The sequence below is a fragment of the Stegostoma tigrinum genome, chromosome 25 (assembly GCF_030684315.1).
Source record: "Stegostoma tigrinum isolate sSteTig4 chromosome 25, sSteTig4.hap1, whole genome shotgun sequence".
In the NCBI taxonomy this organism is placed as follows: Eukaryota; Metazoa; Chordata; class Chondrichthyes; order Orectolobiformes; family Stegostomatidae; genus Stegostoma; species Stegostoma tigrinum.
Window position 1 is genome coordinate 52719262 of NC_081378.1, and position 16899 is coordinate 52736160.

Below are 16899 nucleotides of genomic sequence, written 5' to 3' on the forward strand. Positions count from 1 at the left end.
CCAGGATTTTGACACTGAAGGAATGGCAACACATTTCCAAGTCAGGATGATGAGTGGTTCGGAGGGGCACTTGCAGGTGAAGGTGTTCCTGTGTGTCTGTTGCCCTTGTCCTTTGAGACGGAAGTAGCCGTGGGTTTCAAAACTGTTGTCTGAGGATTTTTGATGAATTTCTGATGGGACAATATGTTGTGAGTGAGTCAGATTATTTCCATTGATATCCCTGGTCTTCATATTGAAGTCCGGTTGCAATATTCCTGTGCTCCATCTGGTGTTCTTTCACATCTCAATCACAATGGGCAGAATTTAATTCTAAGGTTTTTGAGCAGATTTGTAGCTCGGGTTGTGGATGTTGCGGTTGGTTGGCTTGCCGAGCTGGTTCATCGCTCTGCAGATGTTTCGTTACCCTGCTGGGGAACATCATCAGTGCTGAAAACGAAACTTCTGCAGAGCAACAAACCAGCTCAGTGAGCCAACCAACCACAAGAATTTAATTCTCCCCCACCCCCACCTCCCATCCTCGCCCCACTGACCATGGAGGGTTTGGTGAAGAAGGGGGATTTTAAACAGACTTAAAGGGGTTCAGGATAGTGGTGGAGCCTTCCAACTTCCTATATTACCCCTATTCCATTTCCAGGAATCTTTCACAATTAGAGCCCAGTAAAGGGTTTTGTTCTGATTTCACTGGTGCCCCAGCAAGGGGCATGGGGACTATTGCCATGTAACAAAGTACACCATCAAACCACAACATGTTTTTATGGGTTGTTGATGGGGGAACTGGAGAAGAGGTCCCTTATTGAGCAGGTTATTCATGAGCAGGTGCTGCTTAATAGTAGCATTGATGACACCTTCCATCTTTACTGATAATCGAGAGTAGACTGATGGGGTAATAATTGGCCGGGTTGGATTTGTCTGGGTGCATACATGAGGATCAATGGTCGGCACAACATTGTGGGCTGAAGGGCCTGTTCTGTGCTGTACTGTACTGTTCTATGTTCTATGTTCTATAGATAAACATGTCTGATCTGAGGGACCAGAAACTGGGATGGTGGGGTTCTCCATTGAAGAAGCAGATTCTGTAACCATGACTTTGCTTCCTGATTTGCTTGTGCCTGGGATCCAGCAACAATCCTAAGCCTTGAGGTGGATTTCGCATCAACTATCAGACAGGATCTGTTTGAAATATTGAAGGGTCTTCATGTTTTGTAATAAGTAAAGATGACCCTCTCAAACTTGGTCAAACAAGATTGAACATTCTGCTAATGAGCATTACCTTAGAGTCAGATGTTATTTGATTCATGAACATCGCATCAATGAAGTACAAAACTCAATATAAGCAGCTCCTTATACTTGCCGGTTGAAACAGAACAATTCGATGAAGCAATCAATAGGGATCAGAACCTGAGAGCAGGTGGAGATTTTGGCTGAAGGACTGAGTTACTGGTCATTGGGAGATGGTGAGAAAAGTGGAGTTGAGGCCCCGTTCTGATCAGCCCTGATCTTAGCCAATGGCAGAGAAGGCTCTAAAGGCCAAGTGACCTATTGCTAGCCTCTGTCTGAATCTGAGAACATCACATCAGAAATAATGTCTATTGATGATGGAATCACAGAAGTGTCACAGTGCTGAAAAGGGCCATTCAGCCCATCATGGTTTGCACATTGTTTCCATCCGAACAATCATCCAATGCTCCTGTTGAATGCTTCAATTGATTGACTGATTGATTTTATTGTCACATTGATTAAATAAAATGAAAAGCTTTGTTCACGGCTGAAACAGGCAGATCACAGCAAGCAAAGGATGTACAGATCAAAAAGTCTTAGAGGCATACAGGTTATGTTATTTGGGGTGAGAGTCCATTCAACAGTCTGATAATACCAGAAAGAAGCTGTTCCTGAACCTGTGCGTGCATGTCCTCAGGCTTCTGTACCTTCTGCCTGACAGAAGCGGTTGTAGGAGATCATTACCAGGGTGTGATGGTCTTTGATGATGTTGGCTGCTTTTCTGCGGCAGTGAGCCGTGTAAATAGAGTCCATGTATGGAAGGTTGGCTTCCGTGATGGTCTGGGCTGTGCTCACCACCGTCTGTAGCTTCTTACAGTCCTGGGCGGAGCAGTTGCCGTACTAGGCCGTTACACACCCGGGCAGTATGCTTTCAATGGTGCATCTGCAGAAGCTGGTGAGGGACCTTAAGGACATTCCAAATTTCCCCAAGCCTCTGTTGTGCCCTTCTAACTGTTGCATTTTCATGGGAAGTCCAGGGCAGGTCATCAGTTAATGTCACTCCAAGGAACTTGATGCTGTTCACCCTCTCAACTTCAGTTCCTTTGATGTAGGTGGGAGCCTGTACTCCTCCTTTTGTTCTGAAGTCGATCTATTCTTTAGTTTTGCCAACGTTAAGAGATAGATGATTAGCGTTGCACCATGTCACTAAGCCCCCTACCTCCCTTCTGTATTCTGACTCTTTGTTGTTAGATATCCATCCCACCACAGTGGTGTCATCAGCGAGCTTGAACCTGCCTTGACTACATTTCCTGGCAGTGCATTCCAAATCCAGAGGTATTTTTTGTTGTATTATATTTGCAAATCACTTTGAATCTATGGTCTCTAGTCTCTATCACAGGGACAGGAGTAGGCCATTCAGCCCCTTGAGCCTGTTCCATCATTCAATGAAACTATGGCTGATCTGTGAAACCTGCCCTTAATATCTCTTAACACCTTTGCTCTACAAAAATTTATCTCAGATTTGAAATTAACAATGGACACAGCATCCACTCATGTTTGTGGAAGAAAGTTCCAAACATTCACCACTCTTTGTGTGCAGAAGTGCTTCCTAACATCGCTCCTGAATGGTCTGGCCCTAATTCTCAAGCTGTGCCCCCTAGTTCCAGGATCCACAATCAATGGTAATAGTTTATCTTTTCCACTTAATATTCCTATTAATATGTTGAAGACTTCGATCTGATCACCCTTTAACCTTCTAAATTTTAGGGAGAACAGGCCCAATTCGTATAACCCCTGCTCAGAATTTAAATAATTTTGAGCAGGAACAGTTTCTCCTTATCTGATCTGTTTGGGTCACGTATGATTTTGAAAATCTCTGTCAGATCTCTTCTTGACCCTCATCTCCCCAGGGAAAACAGTCCCAACCTCCTAAATCTAACCACCTAATTAAAGAGACTGATCCCTTGGATCATTCTTTTAAATGTTTTCTGCAGTTTCTCTCCAAAGTGTAATCCCCAGAATGCAATACTCCAGTGAAGGGTCTGACTGATGGAAACTGAATGTAACCACCTTGCTCTTCTATTCCGTGCATCAATTAATAAACTTTAATCTTTAATAACTGCTCTGTCCATCTATCTTCAAAATTGTTTAGTCTCATAGACCCAGGTCCTTCTGCTTCTGCACCCCCTTCAGAATTGTACCCCATGTTTTATATTTTCAGAAAATATTTACTGTCAGAAAACCACACGAATTTCATAAATAGTAAATAACATCAGGCATGAAGCACAAATCTTTGTAACATGCAACACCATGCAATTTAAGAATGTCTTTTTATCAAGATGTTTAAGTATTTTAGAAAGACAGTCCTTTGGCTTTAGTATTCTTGGCAGGTTTTTTTAGCATCAAAGTGTGACTGTTTTCATTTTTTTTGATAGAAAGAGCAAGGTGTTTCGAATGTATTTTGTGCTGATTTACAGAGAATTATGGAGTCCCAGCCGTCAAATCCCCCATGGTTTTCATTTCATTTTCATTTAGTTAGTGACCAGGAGAGCTATTTAGAACGGTTTCATAGTGTGAGACTTGCATGTACCACATCGGAAAAAAAAGACTTGCATTTGTATCGCACCCTTCACAATCTCATGGCATCCAGTAGAGAATTTAAGACGGGCAGAGTCAACTAATTCACAATGCCACTTTCAAAGCCGGGCATATGGTACCCCTGCTATATACTGCTCAACCGTTCTGTTAGCTGCTGTTTCTTTGCGTTTAAGTTGATAATTACTTCAGAATTGTGGTTTGGCAGGCAGTCGGATTTTTGTTTTAGAACAAGCTGAAAGAATTGGCATTGATAATGAAAACCTGCTCTGAGCAAATTAACAAAATTGCACTTTTAAAAAAAAATCCTCTTCTGTCCCGTTCTTCTGAGGGCCGTTTTCAATTGGCTGTCTCGGGATAAAAATGATTCACACTGAGAACAATTGCAGCTTTTCATGTTCCGTTTAGCTATAATTTGAGAATGAGGACAGCTGTGCTTTTGTAACAGGCAAGGCTGTTGTATTAACACGGTCCTGGTGGCTTGAAGCTCATGCTGGTGTTTTGCAGCAATGCATTTTCAATTAAAGTTGCAAAGCCTGTTGTGCAAAGGTACAGTCACTTTATCCTGTCTATTCCCTTTGACTCTCCAGGAGGCTGATAATGAGGGAAGCGGTCAAGGGAGCCAATGCTATGCAAGTTATCTCCCAACCACAGATGTTGGATAAGCTGAGAGAAGCAGAGTCGCTGTTGGATGACATTCAGAAGGGGCTCAATGAGTACTTAGAAAAGAAAAGACTTTTTTTCCCTCGGTAAACTACTTTTCCTTTGTACACTTTTGTGCGGTCAAACAGCTTGCAGCGCATTCGAGTTGACTGAGTGGGTTTTGGGGGCTTTGCTCCCCCCACCCCTTGTTTTTCTTCTTTTCTGCAGGTTTTTCTTCCTCTCTAACGACGAGCTGTTGGAAATTCTCTCGGAGACCAAAGACCCCCTTCGGGTGCAGCCTCATCTCAAGAAATGTTTCGAAGGGATTGCGCAGCTCACCTTCAGCACCGGCAAAGAAATCACCCACATTGAGTCGGCCGAGGGGGAGCAAGTGAAACTCATTGCTCGCATCAGCCCGGCCAAAGCCAAGGACCTCGCAGAGAAATGGCTTTATGAGGTGAAGTGGCTCCTTCTAGCTCTGCTTGAGAAATCCTTACCCCGAATAAAGAATGTAAGAACTAGGAGCAGGAGTAGGCTATTCTGCCGCCCGAGCCTGTTCCACCATTTAATACCAACATGGCTGATCTCATCTCGGCCTTAACTCCACTTTCCTGCCCACCCATTACTCAATAAATATCCGTCTGTTTCCTCCTTGAACTTATTTCAGTTTCTCATCCATCTGGGGGAGTCATTTCCAGAGATTCTCAATTCTTTGAGACAAGTGATTTCTCCTCATCTTGGCTTCAAATCTACTACCCCTCATGCTAAAACTGTGCCCTCTCGCTCGCTTTAGACGATCCCACATAACAAAAAGTCCTACTGCATCCCCTGTCTCCCACCAAACAATTAACCAAACACCGACACATACCTCCTGAGGTTTTGTTTGTTCATTGCGATTGTCAGGGTCTATCCTCCAGTATAACACACAATAACCTAGTGTTCCCTGTTACCCCTTGTGCATTTTAAATTATTGATGCAGAGCTTGCCAATGTTATGTGGCTAAGAGGATTCCAATCGAAACTCTGAGATAACAAGGTATAGAGCTGGATGAACACAGCAGGCCAAGCAGCATCTTAGGAGCAGAAAAGCTGACATTTCTGATGAAGGGTCTAGGCCCGAAACGTCAGCTTTTCTGGTCCTTCGATGCTCCTTGACCTGCTGTGTCGATCCAGCTCTACACCTTGTTATCTCCGATTCTCCAGCATCTGCAGTTCCTATTATCTCTCCAATCAAAACTCTGGTTTGAATCAACTCCATTTAGGCCAGAAACTAATTGGGCAGGGGGTTGGGACACAGAACAGATGTAAAGTCAGGAGCAATGTTCAGCCAGATATGTACTAGATATGTACAGGAATACTAGAACTGTCCAGCAGGCAGAGAAGACATAGGCTGGATAAGGCACGTGGGAAGATTGGAAAGCTAAATTGTGTCTAATTTAACGCAGTGAGCTTGACTGCGAAGACTGATAAACTCCGAGCATTTGATCAGCACATGGGAATTTGATATTGTTGCAGTCTCTGAGACACTGTTGAAGGAAGGGCAGGACTGGCAGCTCATCATTCCAGGATATAAAATTTTCAGGAAAGATGGGTTGGGATGTAAGCGAGGTGGGGGCATTGGATTATTGATGAAGGAGGCCATCTCTGCAGTAAGGAGGGAGGATGTCTTAGAAGGGTCTTCAAATGAGGCCATCTGGATAGAGCTTAGAAATAAAAAAAAGGGCTGATTGTGTTGCTGGGATTACACTACAGGCCTTCACAACAGTCAGAGGGAGATAAAAGAGCAGACAGGTAGGCAAATTACAGAGAGGTCTGAGAGGAATAATGTTACAGTTTTAGGGGATTTCAACTTTGCAAACATTATCTGTGATTGCTTTAGTATGAAATGATTAGACAGGGTGGAATATTTTATGTCAGTATGTGGATATCCTACTAGAGATGGACTGGTGCTAGACCCAGTTCTAGGAAATAAAGCCAGCCAGATGGCTGATCTGTTAGTGAGCAAAGATTTGTGGGTTAGTGGCCATAACTCAGTAAGTTTCAATCTCATTATGGAAAAGGATAAGGATAGCGCAGATGTTAAGTGCCTTAATTGGGGCGAGTCCAATTTCAATGGCATTAAACAGGATTTGGCAGCCATAGACTGGGAGAAAAAACAGAAGTTGCTGGGAAAGCTCAGCAGGTCTGTCAGCATCAGTGGAGGAGAAAACAGAGTTAATGTTTCAGATCCAGTGACCCTTGCTCACTAAGTTCCGAAGTTCAAAAACCCTTGATTTACAGCATCCACAGTTCTTTCATTTTTGTTTAAATTGACTAGGAACAGCTACTTGCAAGTAACTCTTTATGCGGAATGTGACAGTCTTTTAAAAGTAGCATAGTGAGAATTCAGGACCAGTGTGTTCTTCTCAGAGTGAAGGACAAGGGCAGCAAGTCCAGGGAACCCTGGATGTCAAGGGATACGGAGAGGTTGACAGAGAAAAAGAAGGAAGCATTCGTCAGGTACAGAGCATTAAAAACAGGGGAGACTCAGGCGAGTATAGGGAAGGTGCTCAGAAATTGGGAGGGTAAGGAAGGACCGCAAAAGATAGGATCAAGGAAAACCCAAGGTATTTTGTAATTATATTAAGAGTAAAAGACTGGGGCCTGTTAGAGACCGTAAGGGCAATCTGTGCATGGAGCCAGAGGACATAGGTGAGGTCTTAAATGAATGAATATTTCTCATCTGTATTCAGAAAGAGAAAGAGACATTGTAGCTGGGCACTTCAGTTGAGAAGGTGAGGTTATTACAGCATGTGACGATTAATAAGGAGTAGATAGTAGATGTTTTAGCAGGCATAAGGTTGCATAATTCCCCAGGACCCAATGAGATGTATCCCAGTCTGCTATGGGATGCGAGGGAGGAGATTGCTGGGACCCATCAGTGGTAGGGAAATTATTGGAAAAAATTCTGAGGGACAGAATTACTCGATACTTGGAAAGACAGGGATTGATCGGGGATAGTCACGCACACATTTGTTGGAGGGAGATTGAATTATGACTAATTTAATTGAGCTTTTTGACAAGGTGACTATTTGTACTGATGAGAGTAATGCAGATGATGTGATTTACATGGACTTCAGTAAGGCCTTTGACAAGGTCCTACATTGAAGGCTGGTCCAAAAGGTAACAGCCTTTAGGATCCAAGGTAAGTTGGTAAACTGAACCAAAAATTGGCTCACATGTAGGAGGCAGAGGGTGAGGTGGGTGTTTGTTTTTGTGATTGGAAGTCTGACTAGCAGTGTACTACAGGGATTGAAACTGGGGCCCTTACTGTTTGTTATGTACGTTCATGATTGGATGTGAGTATAGAAGGTATGATGAGTAAGTTTGCAGATGCTGCGAAAATTGGCGATAATGTTACAGAGGAGGATAGCCTCAGGCTACAGTCTGATATTGATCAGTCGCTAAATTGGCCGGAGCAATGGCAGATGGAATTTAATCCCAATAAGTGCAAAGTGATACATTTTGGAAGGTCTAATAAGGGAAGGATTTGTACAATGGATGGTAGGTCCCTGGGAAGTATTGAGGGATAAGGGACCCTTCAGCACATGTAGACAGGGTGGTGAAGAAGGCATGTGAGATGTTTGCTTTCATCAATCTGGCTGTAGAATATAGGAGCAAGGAAATCTTGTTGCAACTTTGCAAAGCATTGGTTAGGCCGCAGATGGAATACTATGTACAAATCTGGTCACCGTACTATCAGGAAAAGCCTAGAAACTAGGACCAATCATTCAGCCCTTTGAGCCTGCCTTGGCATTCAGTATGATCATGGCTGATCCTCTGCCTCATCGCCACTTTCACCTCACGTTCATAGGTCCTTATAAAACCTAAACATTTATCTCGCTTAAATATCAGCAGTGATGCCTCCTGCCCTTTGAATAAAGAAATCTTTCCTCAACTCATTCCTAAATGGTCTACCCCATATCCTGAAACTATGTTCCCAGTTCTAGACTCCCCACCGAGGGGAAACCTCCTCCCTGAATCTGGTCTGTCCAGCCACGATAGAATGCTATACATTTCCATCAGATCCCTCTCATCCTTCAAATTCTAGTGAATACAGGTCCAGTGAAATCAACCTCTCCTGATAGGACAGTCCCACCACCCTCAGTATCAGCCTGGTGAACCTTCACTGCACTCCCTCTATTGCAAGTATAGCCTCAGTTAGATGGGGAGCCCAAACGTGCATTCTGTACTCGAGGTGCGGGCAATATTTCCAGAATGGTTCTCAATGAACTTAGAACATCAGGATGTTCAAGTAAAGTTGGAATCATTCTTATGTGCTGCTGGGACACACAGGGCTGCCCACGAAGGTGATTCCCTCACCCTTTGTAAATTCCTCCCTCCGTCCCTGCTGTCTGACCTATGTCCACCGGTGAATCTGGGAGGAGGAATGTCTCCAACACACCTTCAATTGACCTTTCAAAGGGCCAATGGGCTGAGGAGTGGCAGATAAAGTTTAATTTGGATAACTGTGAGGTTTTGCGTTTTGGAAAGGCAAATCAGGGCAAAGAAGTGGCAGATGGAATTCAACCCAGAAAAGTGTGAAGTGATTCATTTTGGAAGGTCAAATTTGAATGCAGAATACGGGGTTAGTGGCAGGATTCTGGTCAATGTGGAGGAACAGAGAGATCTTGGGGTCCATGTCCATAGATCCCTCAAAGTTGCTACCCAAGTTAATAGGGTTGTAAAGAAGGTGTATGGTGTGTTGGCTTTCAATGGCAGGGAATTGAGTTTAAGAGCCCTGAGGTTATGCTGCAGCTCTATAAAACCCTGGTTAGACCACACTTGGAATATTGTGTTCAGTTCTGGTCACCTCATTATAGGAAGGATTTGGAAGCTTTCGAAAGGGTGCAGAGGAGATTTACTAGGATGCTGCCTGGACTGGAGGACAGGTCTTATAAGGAAAGGTTGAGGGAGCTAGGGCTTTTCTCGAAGAAGGATGAGAGGTGACTTGTTAAAGGTGTACAAAATGATGAGAGGCATGGATAGAGTGGATAGTCAGAGACTTTTTCCCAGGGTGGAAATGACTATTTTAAGGTGATTGGAGGAAGGTATAGGGGAGATGTCAGAGGTCAGTTCTTTGCGCAGAGAGTGGTGGGAATGTGGAATGCACTGCCAGCCGTGGTAGTGGAGTGAGATACTTTAGACACTTCTAAGCAACTCTTGGATAGGCACATGGTTGATAGTAAAATTTAGGGTGTGCAAGATAGTTTGATCTTAGTAGGATAATAGGCGGGCACAACATCGTGGGCCGAAGAGCCTGTACTGTGCTGTACTGTTTTATGTTCTATGTGTTTTGTTGGAAGGTTGTGTGTGTGCATTTGTGCATGTGTGCGTGTGTGTGTTTGTGTGCGTGTGTGCACGTGTGTGTTTGTGTGGGTGTGAGAGAGAGATGGGATGGAGGAGTGGAGAGATTTGAAAAAGTGGATAAGACATTTAAAAAATACTTGTTTGAGAGTCAGTGTAGATCAGAAATCAGTGTGGGTGTTAAAAGAACAGGATTTGAGCAGCAGAATTTTCGCTAAACTCAAGTTTGAGAGTAGGAGATGGGGGCTGGCTGGGAAATCATTGTTTAGAGTGGAGCTCAGCAAAGGGAGTGAGGCTATTCACCTCTTGGTAAGAATAGAAACAGAGAATTTCTTTAAAAGCCATGAAAATTTCAAAATGTTGATATTCAGAGAGTGCACTAGTGCACGGAATACAAGAAGTTTGTATGCAGAAGCAACAAGCAATTAGAGAGTGAAATGGCAGATAGGATTTTATTTCAAGGGGGTTGGAATACAGGAAGAGAGAGATCTTGGTACCACTGGGGAGACCAAACCTGCAATACTCTGTGCTCTCCATATTTAAGGAAGATACCACTTGCACTGGAGGTAGTGTAGCACATGGCATTAGATTGGTCCCCACAACTAGGGGTCTGCCCTATGACAGGCTCAATAAATTGTGCCTGTCCTCTCTGGAGCTTAGGAGAATATGAGGTGATCTCATTGAAACAGTCAAGATTCTAAAGACGTTTGACAGGATTGACTGAGGGGTTGTATTCCCCTGTCTAGGGAATCTAGGAGACTCTGGATAGCTCTGATTGTTTGGGACTGAAGGGTTGTGAATATTTGGAATTTTTTACCGCAGACAGCTGTGGGTGCCCCATCACTGGTTATACTTAGTGCTGACCATGGTAGACATTGGGCTTTTGAGGAATGAAGTGAAGTTGACAACAGTTTAGTGAAGTAGAGAGATAATCACCCATGATTATTGGAATGGCAGTGCAGGCTTCAGAAGCCTAATGGGTTACTCCTGCTCCTATTTCTCCAGGTCAAGTGCAACTGTGAAGAGGTGGTAGAAGATGATAGACGGGATATAAGGTTAGAAGCTCAGGCTCAAAGAGATATGAATTTTAAAGCATCTGATTCTGCTTCAGAAAGAGATATGGATTGAAGTCAGTGGCCAGAGCATAGGTAGTTGTGGAGACTAAGGTCTTGGCTTTCCTAAAGTTTATTTGGAGAAAGGATCTACTCCTCTGGGACTAAAGGTTAGACAAGCTGTCTGACTGCACAGTTGAGGGAGGTGGTGACAAGCTTAAACTGCGAGTCATCCGCTGAATGTCACACAGCTCCCCCAGCATTTTAACACCTTGAAACAATCACACAAAAGGCCAACTCATCATCTGTTCTCTAACACCGCAGCTCTTGACATTCCTCTCATTGCCGAGTGACAGTCCACATGTTAACAAGCAGCATACTGACATTGTAGCTTCAATTTTAACATCATTATGTAGGCCCACTCAGCATATCTATGAGGGTGATAGCAGGTCAATTTAATGTTTAAATTTAATACCCCATCTCTAACTGGCCAGACCTTCAAAGCATAGAACGAAATAACTATCTGAGTAACTGCAAATAGAATTTGGGTTGTTGAATTATTAATCAGTGCTCAGAACGAGTTGCTGAATTAGTGGAACAAATCACAGAACTCTTTCTTCCTCTACATTAATCCTTGTATATTCCCCCACCATTGACATTGCGCCTTTAACTGTCTTGGGCCCAAGGTAAGTTTCTAAACTGAACGCTCAATAGGACTTAATATCTCTAGTATCGTAAATTAAAACTGAAAGAACTGTGGATTCTGTAAGTCAGGAACAAAAACAGAAGTTGCCGGAAAAGCTCAGCTGGTCTGGTAGCATCTGTGAAGAAAAAAAATCACAGTTAACGTTTCGGGTCCAGTGACCTTTCCACAGGACTTTATACATATGTTATATCGTACTTATCGGACTTTTGGTGTTTCTCCCCTTTGTATAAAGCAGCATTTTTAAATTGTTGGTTCTCTTGGATTTTCTCCAACAATTCTTGTTACAGTCTGACTATAATTCATTTACTGAGATTTGCTCCTCAGTTGACCGTGGTGAGATTAGGAACAAACACTTGTTAAGGCTGTTAATCGAATCCCATCCAATGTTACACACAAGTATTATCCAGCTGATGGCCAAGTCTGTATTACACTGGGTCTGTAATACCAGGGCTGACCACACTGGGGGTCTGTAATACCAGAGCTAACCACACTGGGGGTCTATAATACCAGGGCTGACCACACTGGGTCTGTAATACCAGGGCTGACCACACTGGGGGTCTGTAATACCAGGGCTGACCACACTGGGGGGTCTGCATTACCAGGGCTGACCACACTGGGTTTGTAATGGCAGCAAGAAGTTGTGGAAATCATATGGCTTCATTAGGAAGTGTTTTTCTAAAGCAGCGTTTTGGCAGCAGTAATGTTGTTACATGCAGTTTGCAAATATGGTTTTGAAATGTAGCGTGAAATAACCCTTTCATTTTGAAGAAGAAATGAGACCATGTAAAGAAAACTGTGTCGGCAGTAATGAAGATAGATTCACTGCCGTGCTTTATGGCTTTTTATTCCTATGTGATTGTGATACAGTGGCACGTAGGGATGAAAGCCATGAACTGCTCAGTGGCAAACCTCGGGGGAGCATCCTGGAACATTCCAACGTATGCTGTATGTATGAACAGGTTCCCCTTCACCTCACTCAATCAGCAATAGTTTAAATCATTTGCTTCTTGCTTGTCGGTAATAAATGAGCATCGACAATAGCCTTGCCGTTTCAGATCAATAGAGGAGAGCAAATTATTGAACAAGTCTGATCTAGCAATCTGTGGTCCACACTTTTCCAGAAGCATTTGCTTTCCAATTGATTATTATTTATTCTTTAAAGCACTTCACCGTTTTGGTGCTTCTCTTGCCTTGGTTAGAGCTGTTTAACAAGTTTGATTTCCTTTGATACCGAAGTTAGAATCCTGCTTTAAGAAGTGTGTATATTTCACTTCAAAAATACATTAATACATTCTTCTTGGCTGTGAAGGTGTTTGATTCAACCATCATTAGAGCAAGTCCACAGCGCACACATGTATGTGAATCAGCACCTGTTGCTAAGTCTTACAGCTAAATGATTTCTAGCAATAAAGTTCTGCCTCACTAACTATCTGAAAACGTGTTAATTCTACCACTGGTTGTGAGATACAGGTGTAGCTGACTTTAAGTTGACAGCATTCGGTCAATTACAGCAGCCCTAGTACGCACTAAGGGAGGGGCAACAGGGTTTTGCTTTGGTCATGCATTTGTTTTTCTTCAGCATTGAAATTTATTCAAATACAACTCCCTGTAAACTGATTTCTCCTCTCTGCTTACTTTGGTTTATGGCAATTGGTCGTTTGGCAAAGAATATTCATCAAATATTTAACGTCTTATCATGAATGAAATATTTGTCCCACTAGACACGGTGTAAAAAATCACTGAAATCCATGTTGACAGAACAATGAACAGCAATGAATGATCACTTCAGTTGGGTACAATGAAGAAATTTGTGACTTGTCTCACTTACCATAAACAACTGAGGCTCAGGGTAGCAATAACTATCTCAAGTCAGCACACTTAAAATACGGTGTGCATACAGGATCATTTGGGACAGGTGACTTTGCATTGCCCTTGTGGGGTAATAATTAATTCCATGCTTTCAAAGAAAATGTATGGCATACCCAAAACCAGTGAGATTCAGAAATACGCCTGTGATAATTGCTTTTCCTAGAAATGAAGCTGCTAGCCTGCGTTGCAAGGCTCTTTCTATTCATTCATGCCAACCCTAGTTGCCCTTGAGAAAGTGTTAGTGAGCTGCTGCCTTGAACTGCTGCAGTCCATATGCTGTAGGTGGGCCCACAGTATTGTTAGAGCAGGAATTACAGGATCTTGACCCAGCAACAGTGAAAGGAATGGTGATATATTCCCGGCATAGGATAGTGATGGAGGGGAATTTGCACATGGGGGTGTTCCTATGTATCGGCAGTTCTTGTCCTAGACGGAAGTGGTTGTGGGTTTAGAAGGTGCTGTCTGAGGATCGTTGTGGTGAACTCCTGCAGTGCATCTTGAAGTTGGTACACACTGCAGCTACTGAGCATTGGTGATGAAGAAGTCAAGGACACTACATCCACAAAGAGTCAATTTGGGCTGCTTTGCCCTGGGTGGTGTTAAGCTTCTTGACTATTGTTGGAGCTGCACGCATCCAGGTATTCTATAACAATCCAAACTTGTACAGTGTAGATGGTGGTGAGTCAGGTGAGTTACTAACCTCTGAAATGCTCTTGTAGCCACAATATTTATGTAGTGAATCCAGTTCAGTTTCTGGTTGATGGTCATCCCCAGGCTGTTGCTGGAAGGTCCTGATCTAAGAGCAATGAATGAGTGCCAGTCCACAAGTGGGTGACAGATCCAGTGGGCCCCTGGGCTGACTGGGAAAGTATTCTGCAATCTTCCCACTTCTCCACCTTGTATATACATCAAGCAGGTAACTAGCATATCCCAGACCTGATTTCCCCATATTGCGGGTATCTTACAGCCTTTTAGGAACACAACGTTGGCTATTAACTGCCTCTCGAGGGCCTCATTTCACCTTCTGCAGTAATCATTCAACCTGAGAGCAGAGTGGAAGGAAGACAAACAGCGGACAGAGGTGTAGGTCTTTAGAAGGTCCCCTGTGCCCATTAGGACAATCTCACTCCCCCCACCCCGCCATGACTTCTGTGCCGTTGGCAAATAAGTCAATAATGGCATTCAAGAAGGAAACTCCCATCACTTTCTCGATTGGAAAGGGACAATAAACTCAGGCCTTCCTGAGAATATCCACAAACTGAGAATTTCTATCCTTTTAAAATCAAAATAAGGGGTTGAAAGGGGATATGGTCAATGGTGGAGACTCATTATGAAGATGATGTTCCTGACTGTGTCTCCCTTGTCCCCACAAGTTGCAGATTCTGTTTGGAGGCAGTTTCATAAACATTTGACATGTCTATGACAGTAAAGTATGAAGAATATTTTGCTCCTGTTGCCTACATACTAGTTACAAGGTTTCGTTAACAATTTATCAGACAAATAGAATATTGAAACAATAATTACCACCTTCACTTTTGGATTACTGGGACCTAAATTGTGATGGAATTGCCATTAACACAGGCATTATGATATAACCAGTTACAATATTTGTTTAATTATCTTACTCAAAGTACTGAAACTGGGGCTGATTGATCATTTGATGTCAGAGCTACTTGAGTGTAGGAATGTATCTTTGTTTTGCCCTCAGCTCCATTTTAAACAACCTGTGCTAATATCACCTGGACGTAGAGCTACCAGCCAAAGTTAATCCAGTTCAGTTCTAACAGCCCTTCCAGAATCATAAGAATGTTGTAATTCACTTGTCATCTTTGTATTCCTAGAAACTCTAGACCCAGTTTCCTTAAATCTCTCCTTATAAAATAATTGTGCCATCCCAGGTATTAATCTGGTGAACATTCATTGTGCTCCCTCAATGGCAACCATATCTTCCTTAAATAAGTTGACTACTGCACGCAGTAGTTCTCATTGCTTGGCTGCACCTGCTCACTAACCTTCTGTGATCCGTGCACGAAGACACCCATATCTCTCTGCATCTCAGCTCTGCAATCTCTTATCGATTACATTAAATGTCTTGTTTATAATCTTCCAGCCAAAATGGTCTATTGCTTAATTTCCACCACTATACTCCATTTTCCAGCTGATGCCTATTCACTTAACCTAAAATCTTCTCAAAAACTTTGATCACTTTCCCTGTGTGTAACTTGCAGTAGTCTTCCAATGCCCTCTTCAGAAAAACTTTCCTACCTATGTTTTAGTCACCAGCAAATTTGGCAACCATACCTTCAATCCCTTCACATGCATTTTCTAGGCTCTATTATAATAAATAAAAACAATAAAAATTATAATATAGTAAGGGGGTAAAGTACAAAGGTTTCAAGTTTGTCAAAACCATTTGAGAATCCTTGTGCAGATGCATAGCCACTGATACCATATTGCCCAAATAAAGCCTTTCACACTGTATCAGTGTAGCACAACAGAAAGCAGTAGGTCAAATATAAAGGATTTCAAACAAAGACCAGAGGATATTCCTTCACAGCGCCCCATGATGCTGTAGAAATCACTTTCAGGGCTCGTGGATATGGCAAAATGTCAGCATTGAGGATGAGATCAGTCGGGTGGAAGAACAGGGTTGGGGGAACGGGAGAAAGAAGCATAATTTAAACAATTAACATGCATGAGAAAATACCAATATGGTCTTGTTGGGTTTCTGTTGCCTGTTTCTTTGTTGTTAAATTTGTACATTTTCCTGAGAATTATAGTCTCATTAGATTGACTTTTATTCTGATCAAATTCGTTCAAGCTGATTGCGTAAAGGAAACAATTAGATACTAGCAAGGAGGTAATAAGTGCAAATACACTGGGCTTGTGGAAAATATTTTAGGCCTAATGAAAATAACTGAAAGAATGAGGATCAGTAACTGAGGATTCAGTGATGAGAACACTTTTGGATCTGCAAATCCAAGCCAAGCTTGGGACATGTGCAAGAAGCGATATAAATCCAGCAGGCAGGAAGAGCTGAAGAAACAACATAAGGTGAAAAGGAAAGTAAAAAGAATCCATGGGAGGTATTTAACAGGGGCCATCAGGAAGTTATTAATTCAGTAAGTAAGATACTGAAGAGGCAAAACTGAATTTGAGTAAAGAGTTAGTAAATACAAGTAATCTGAGACTGGTGCATCTGGATTTCTGAAGAAAGGCCCCGACCCGAAACGCCAACTTTCCTGCTCCTCTGATGCTGCTTGGCCTGCTGTGTTCATCCAGCTCCACACTGTGTTATCATCTGGAGTTGGGTGCATTCCCAGCACTGATTCTTCCACCACAACATCCTGGGGGTTACATTGACCAGAAACCAGACTGGACTAGCCATGTAAATACAGACATTTCTGGAGAAACTAAGGGGGTCTGACAGCCTGTGTGGAGAGAAAGCAGATTTCACCTTTCAAGTCAGGTG

General features: G+C 42.8%; 1 protein-coding gene across 1 annotated transcript in view; it reads left to right on the top strand.

The window, feature by feature from the left end:
• Positions 1–16899, top strand: part of LOC125463128 (dynein axonemal heavy chain 3-like) — a 556635-nt gene that overhangs the window by 225011 nt on the left and 314725 nt on the right. Inside the window, 2 exon segments of the mRNA XM_059654753.1 lie at positions 4404–4562; positions 4684–4912. Coding sequence (XP_059510736.1) covers positions 4404–4562; positions 4684–4912 — 388 coding nt within the window.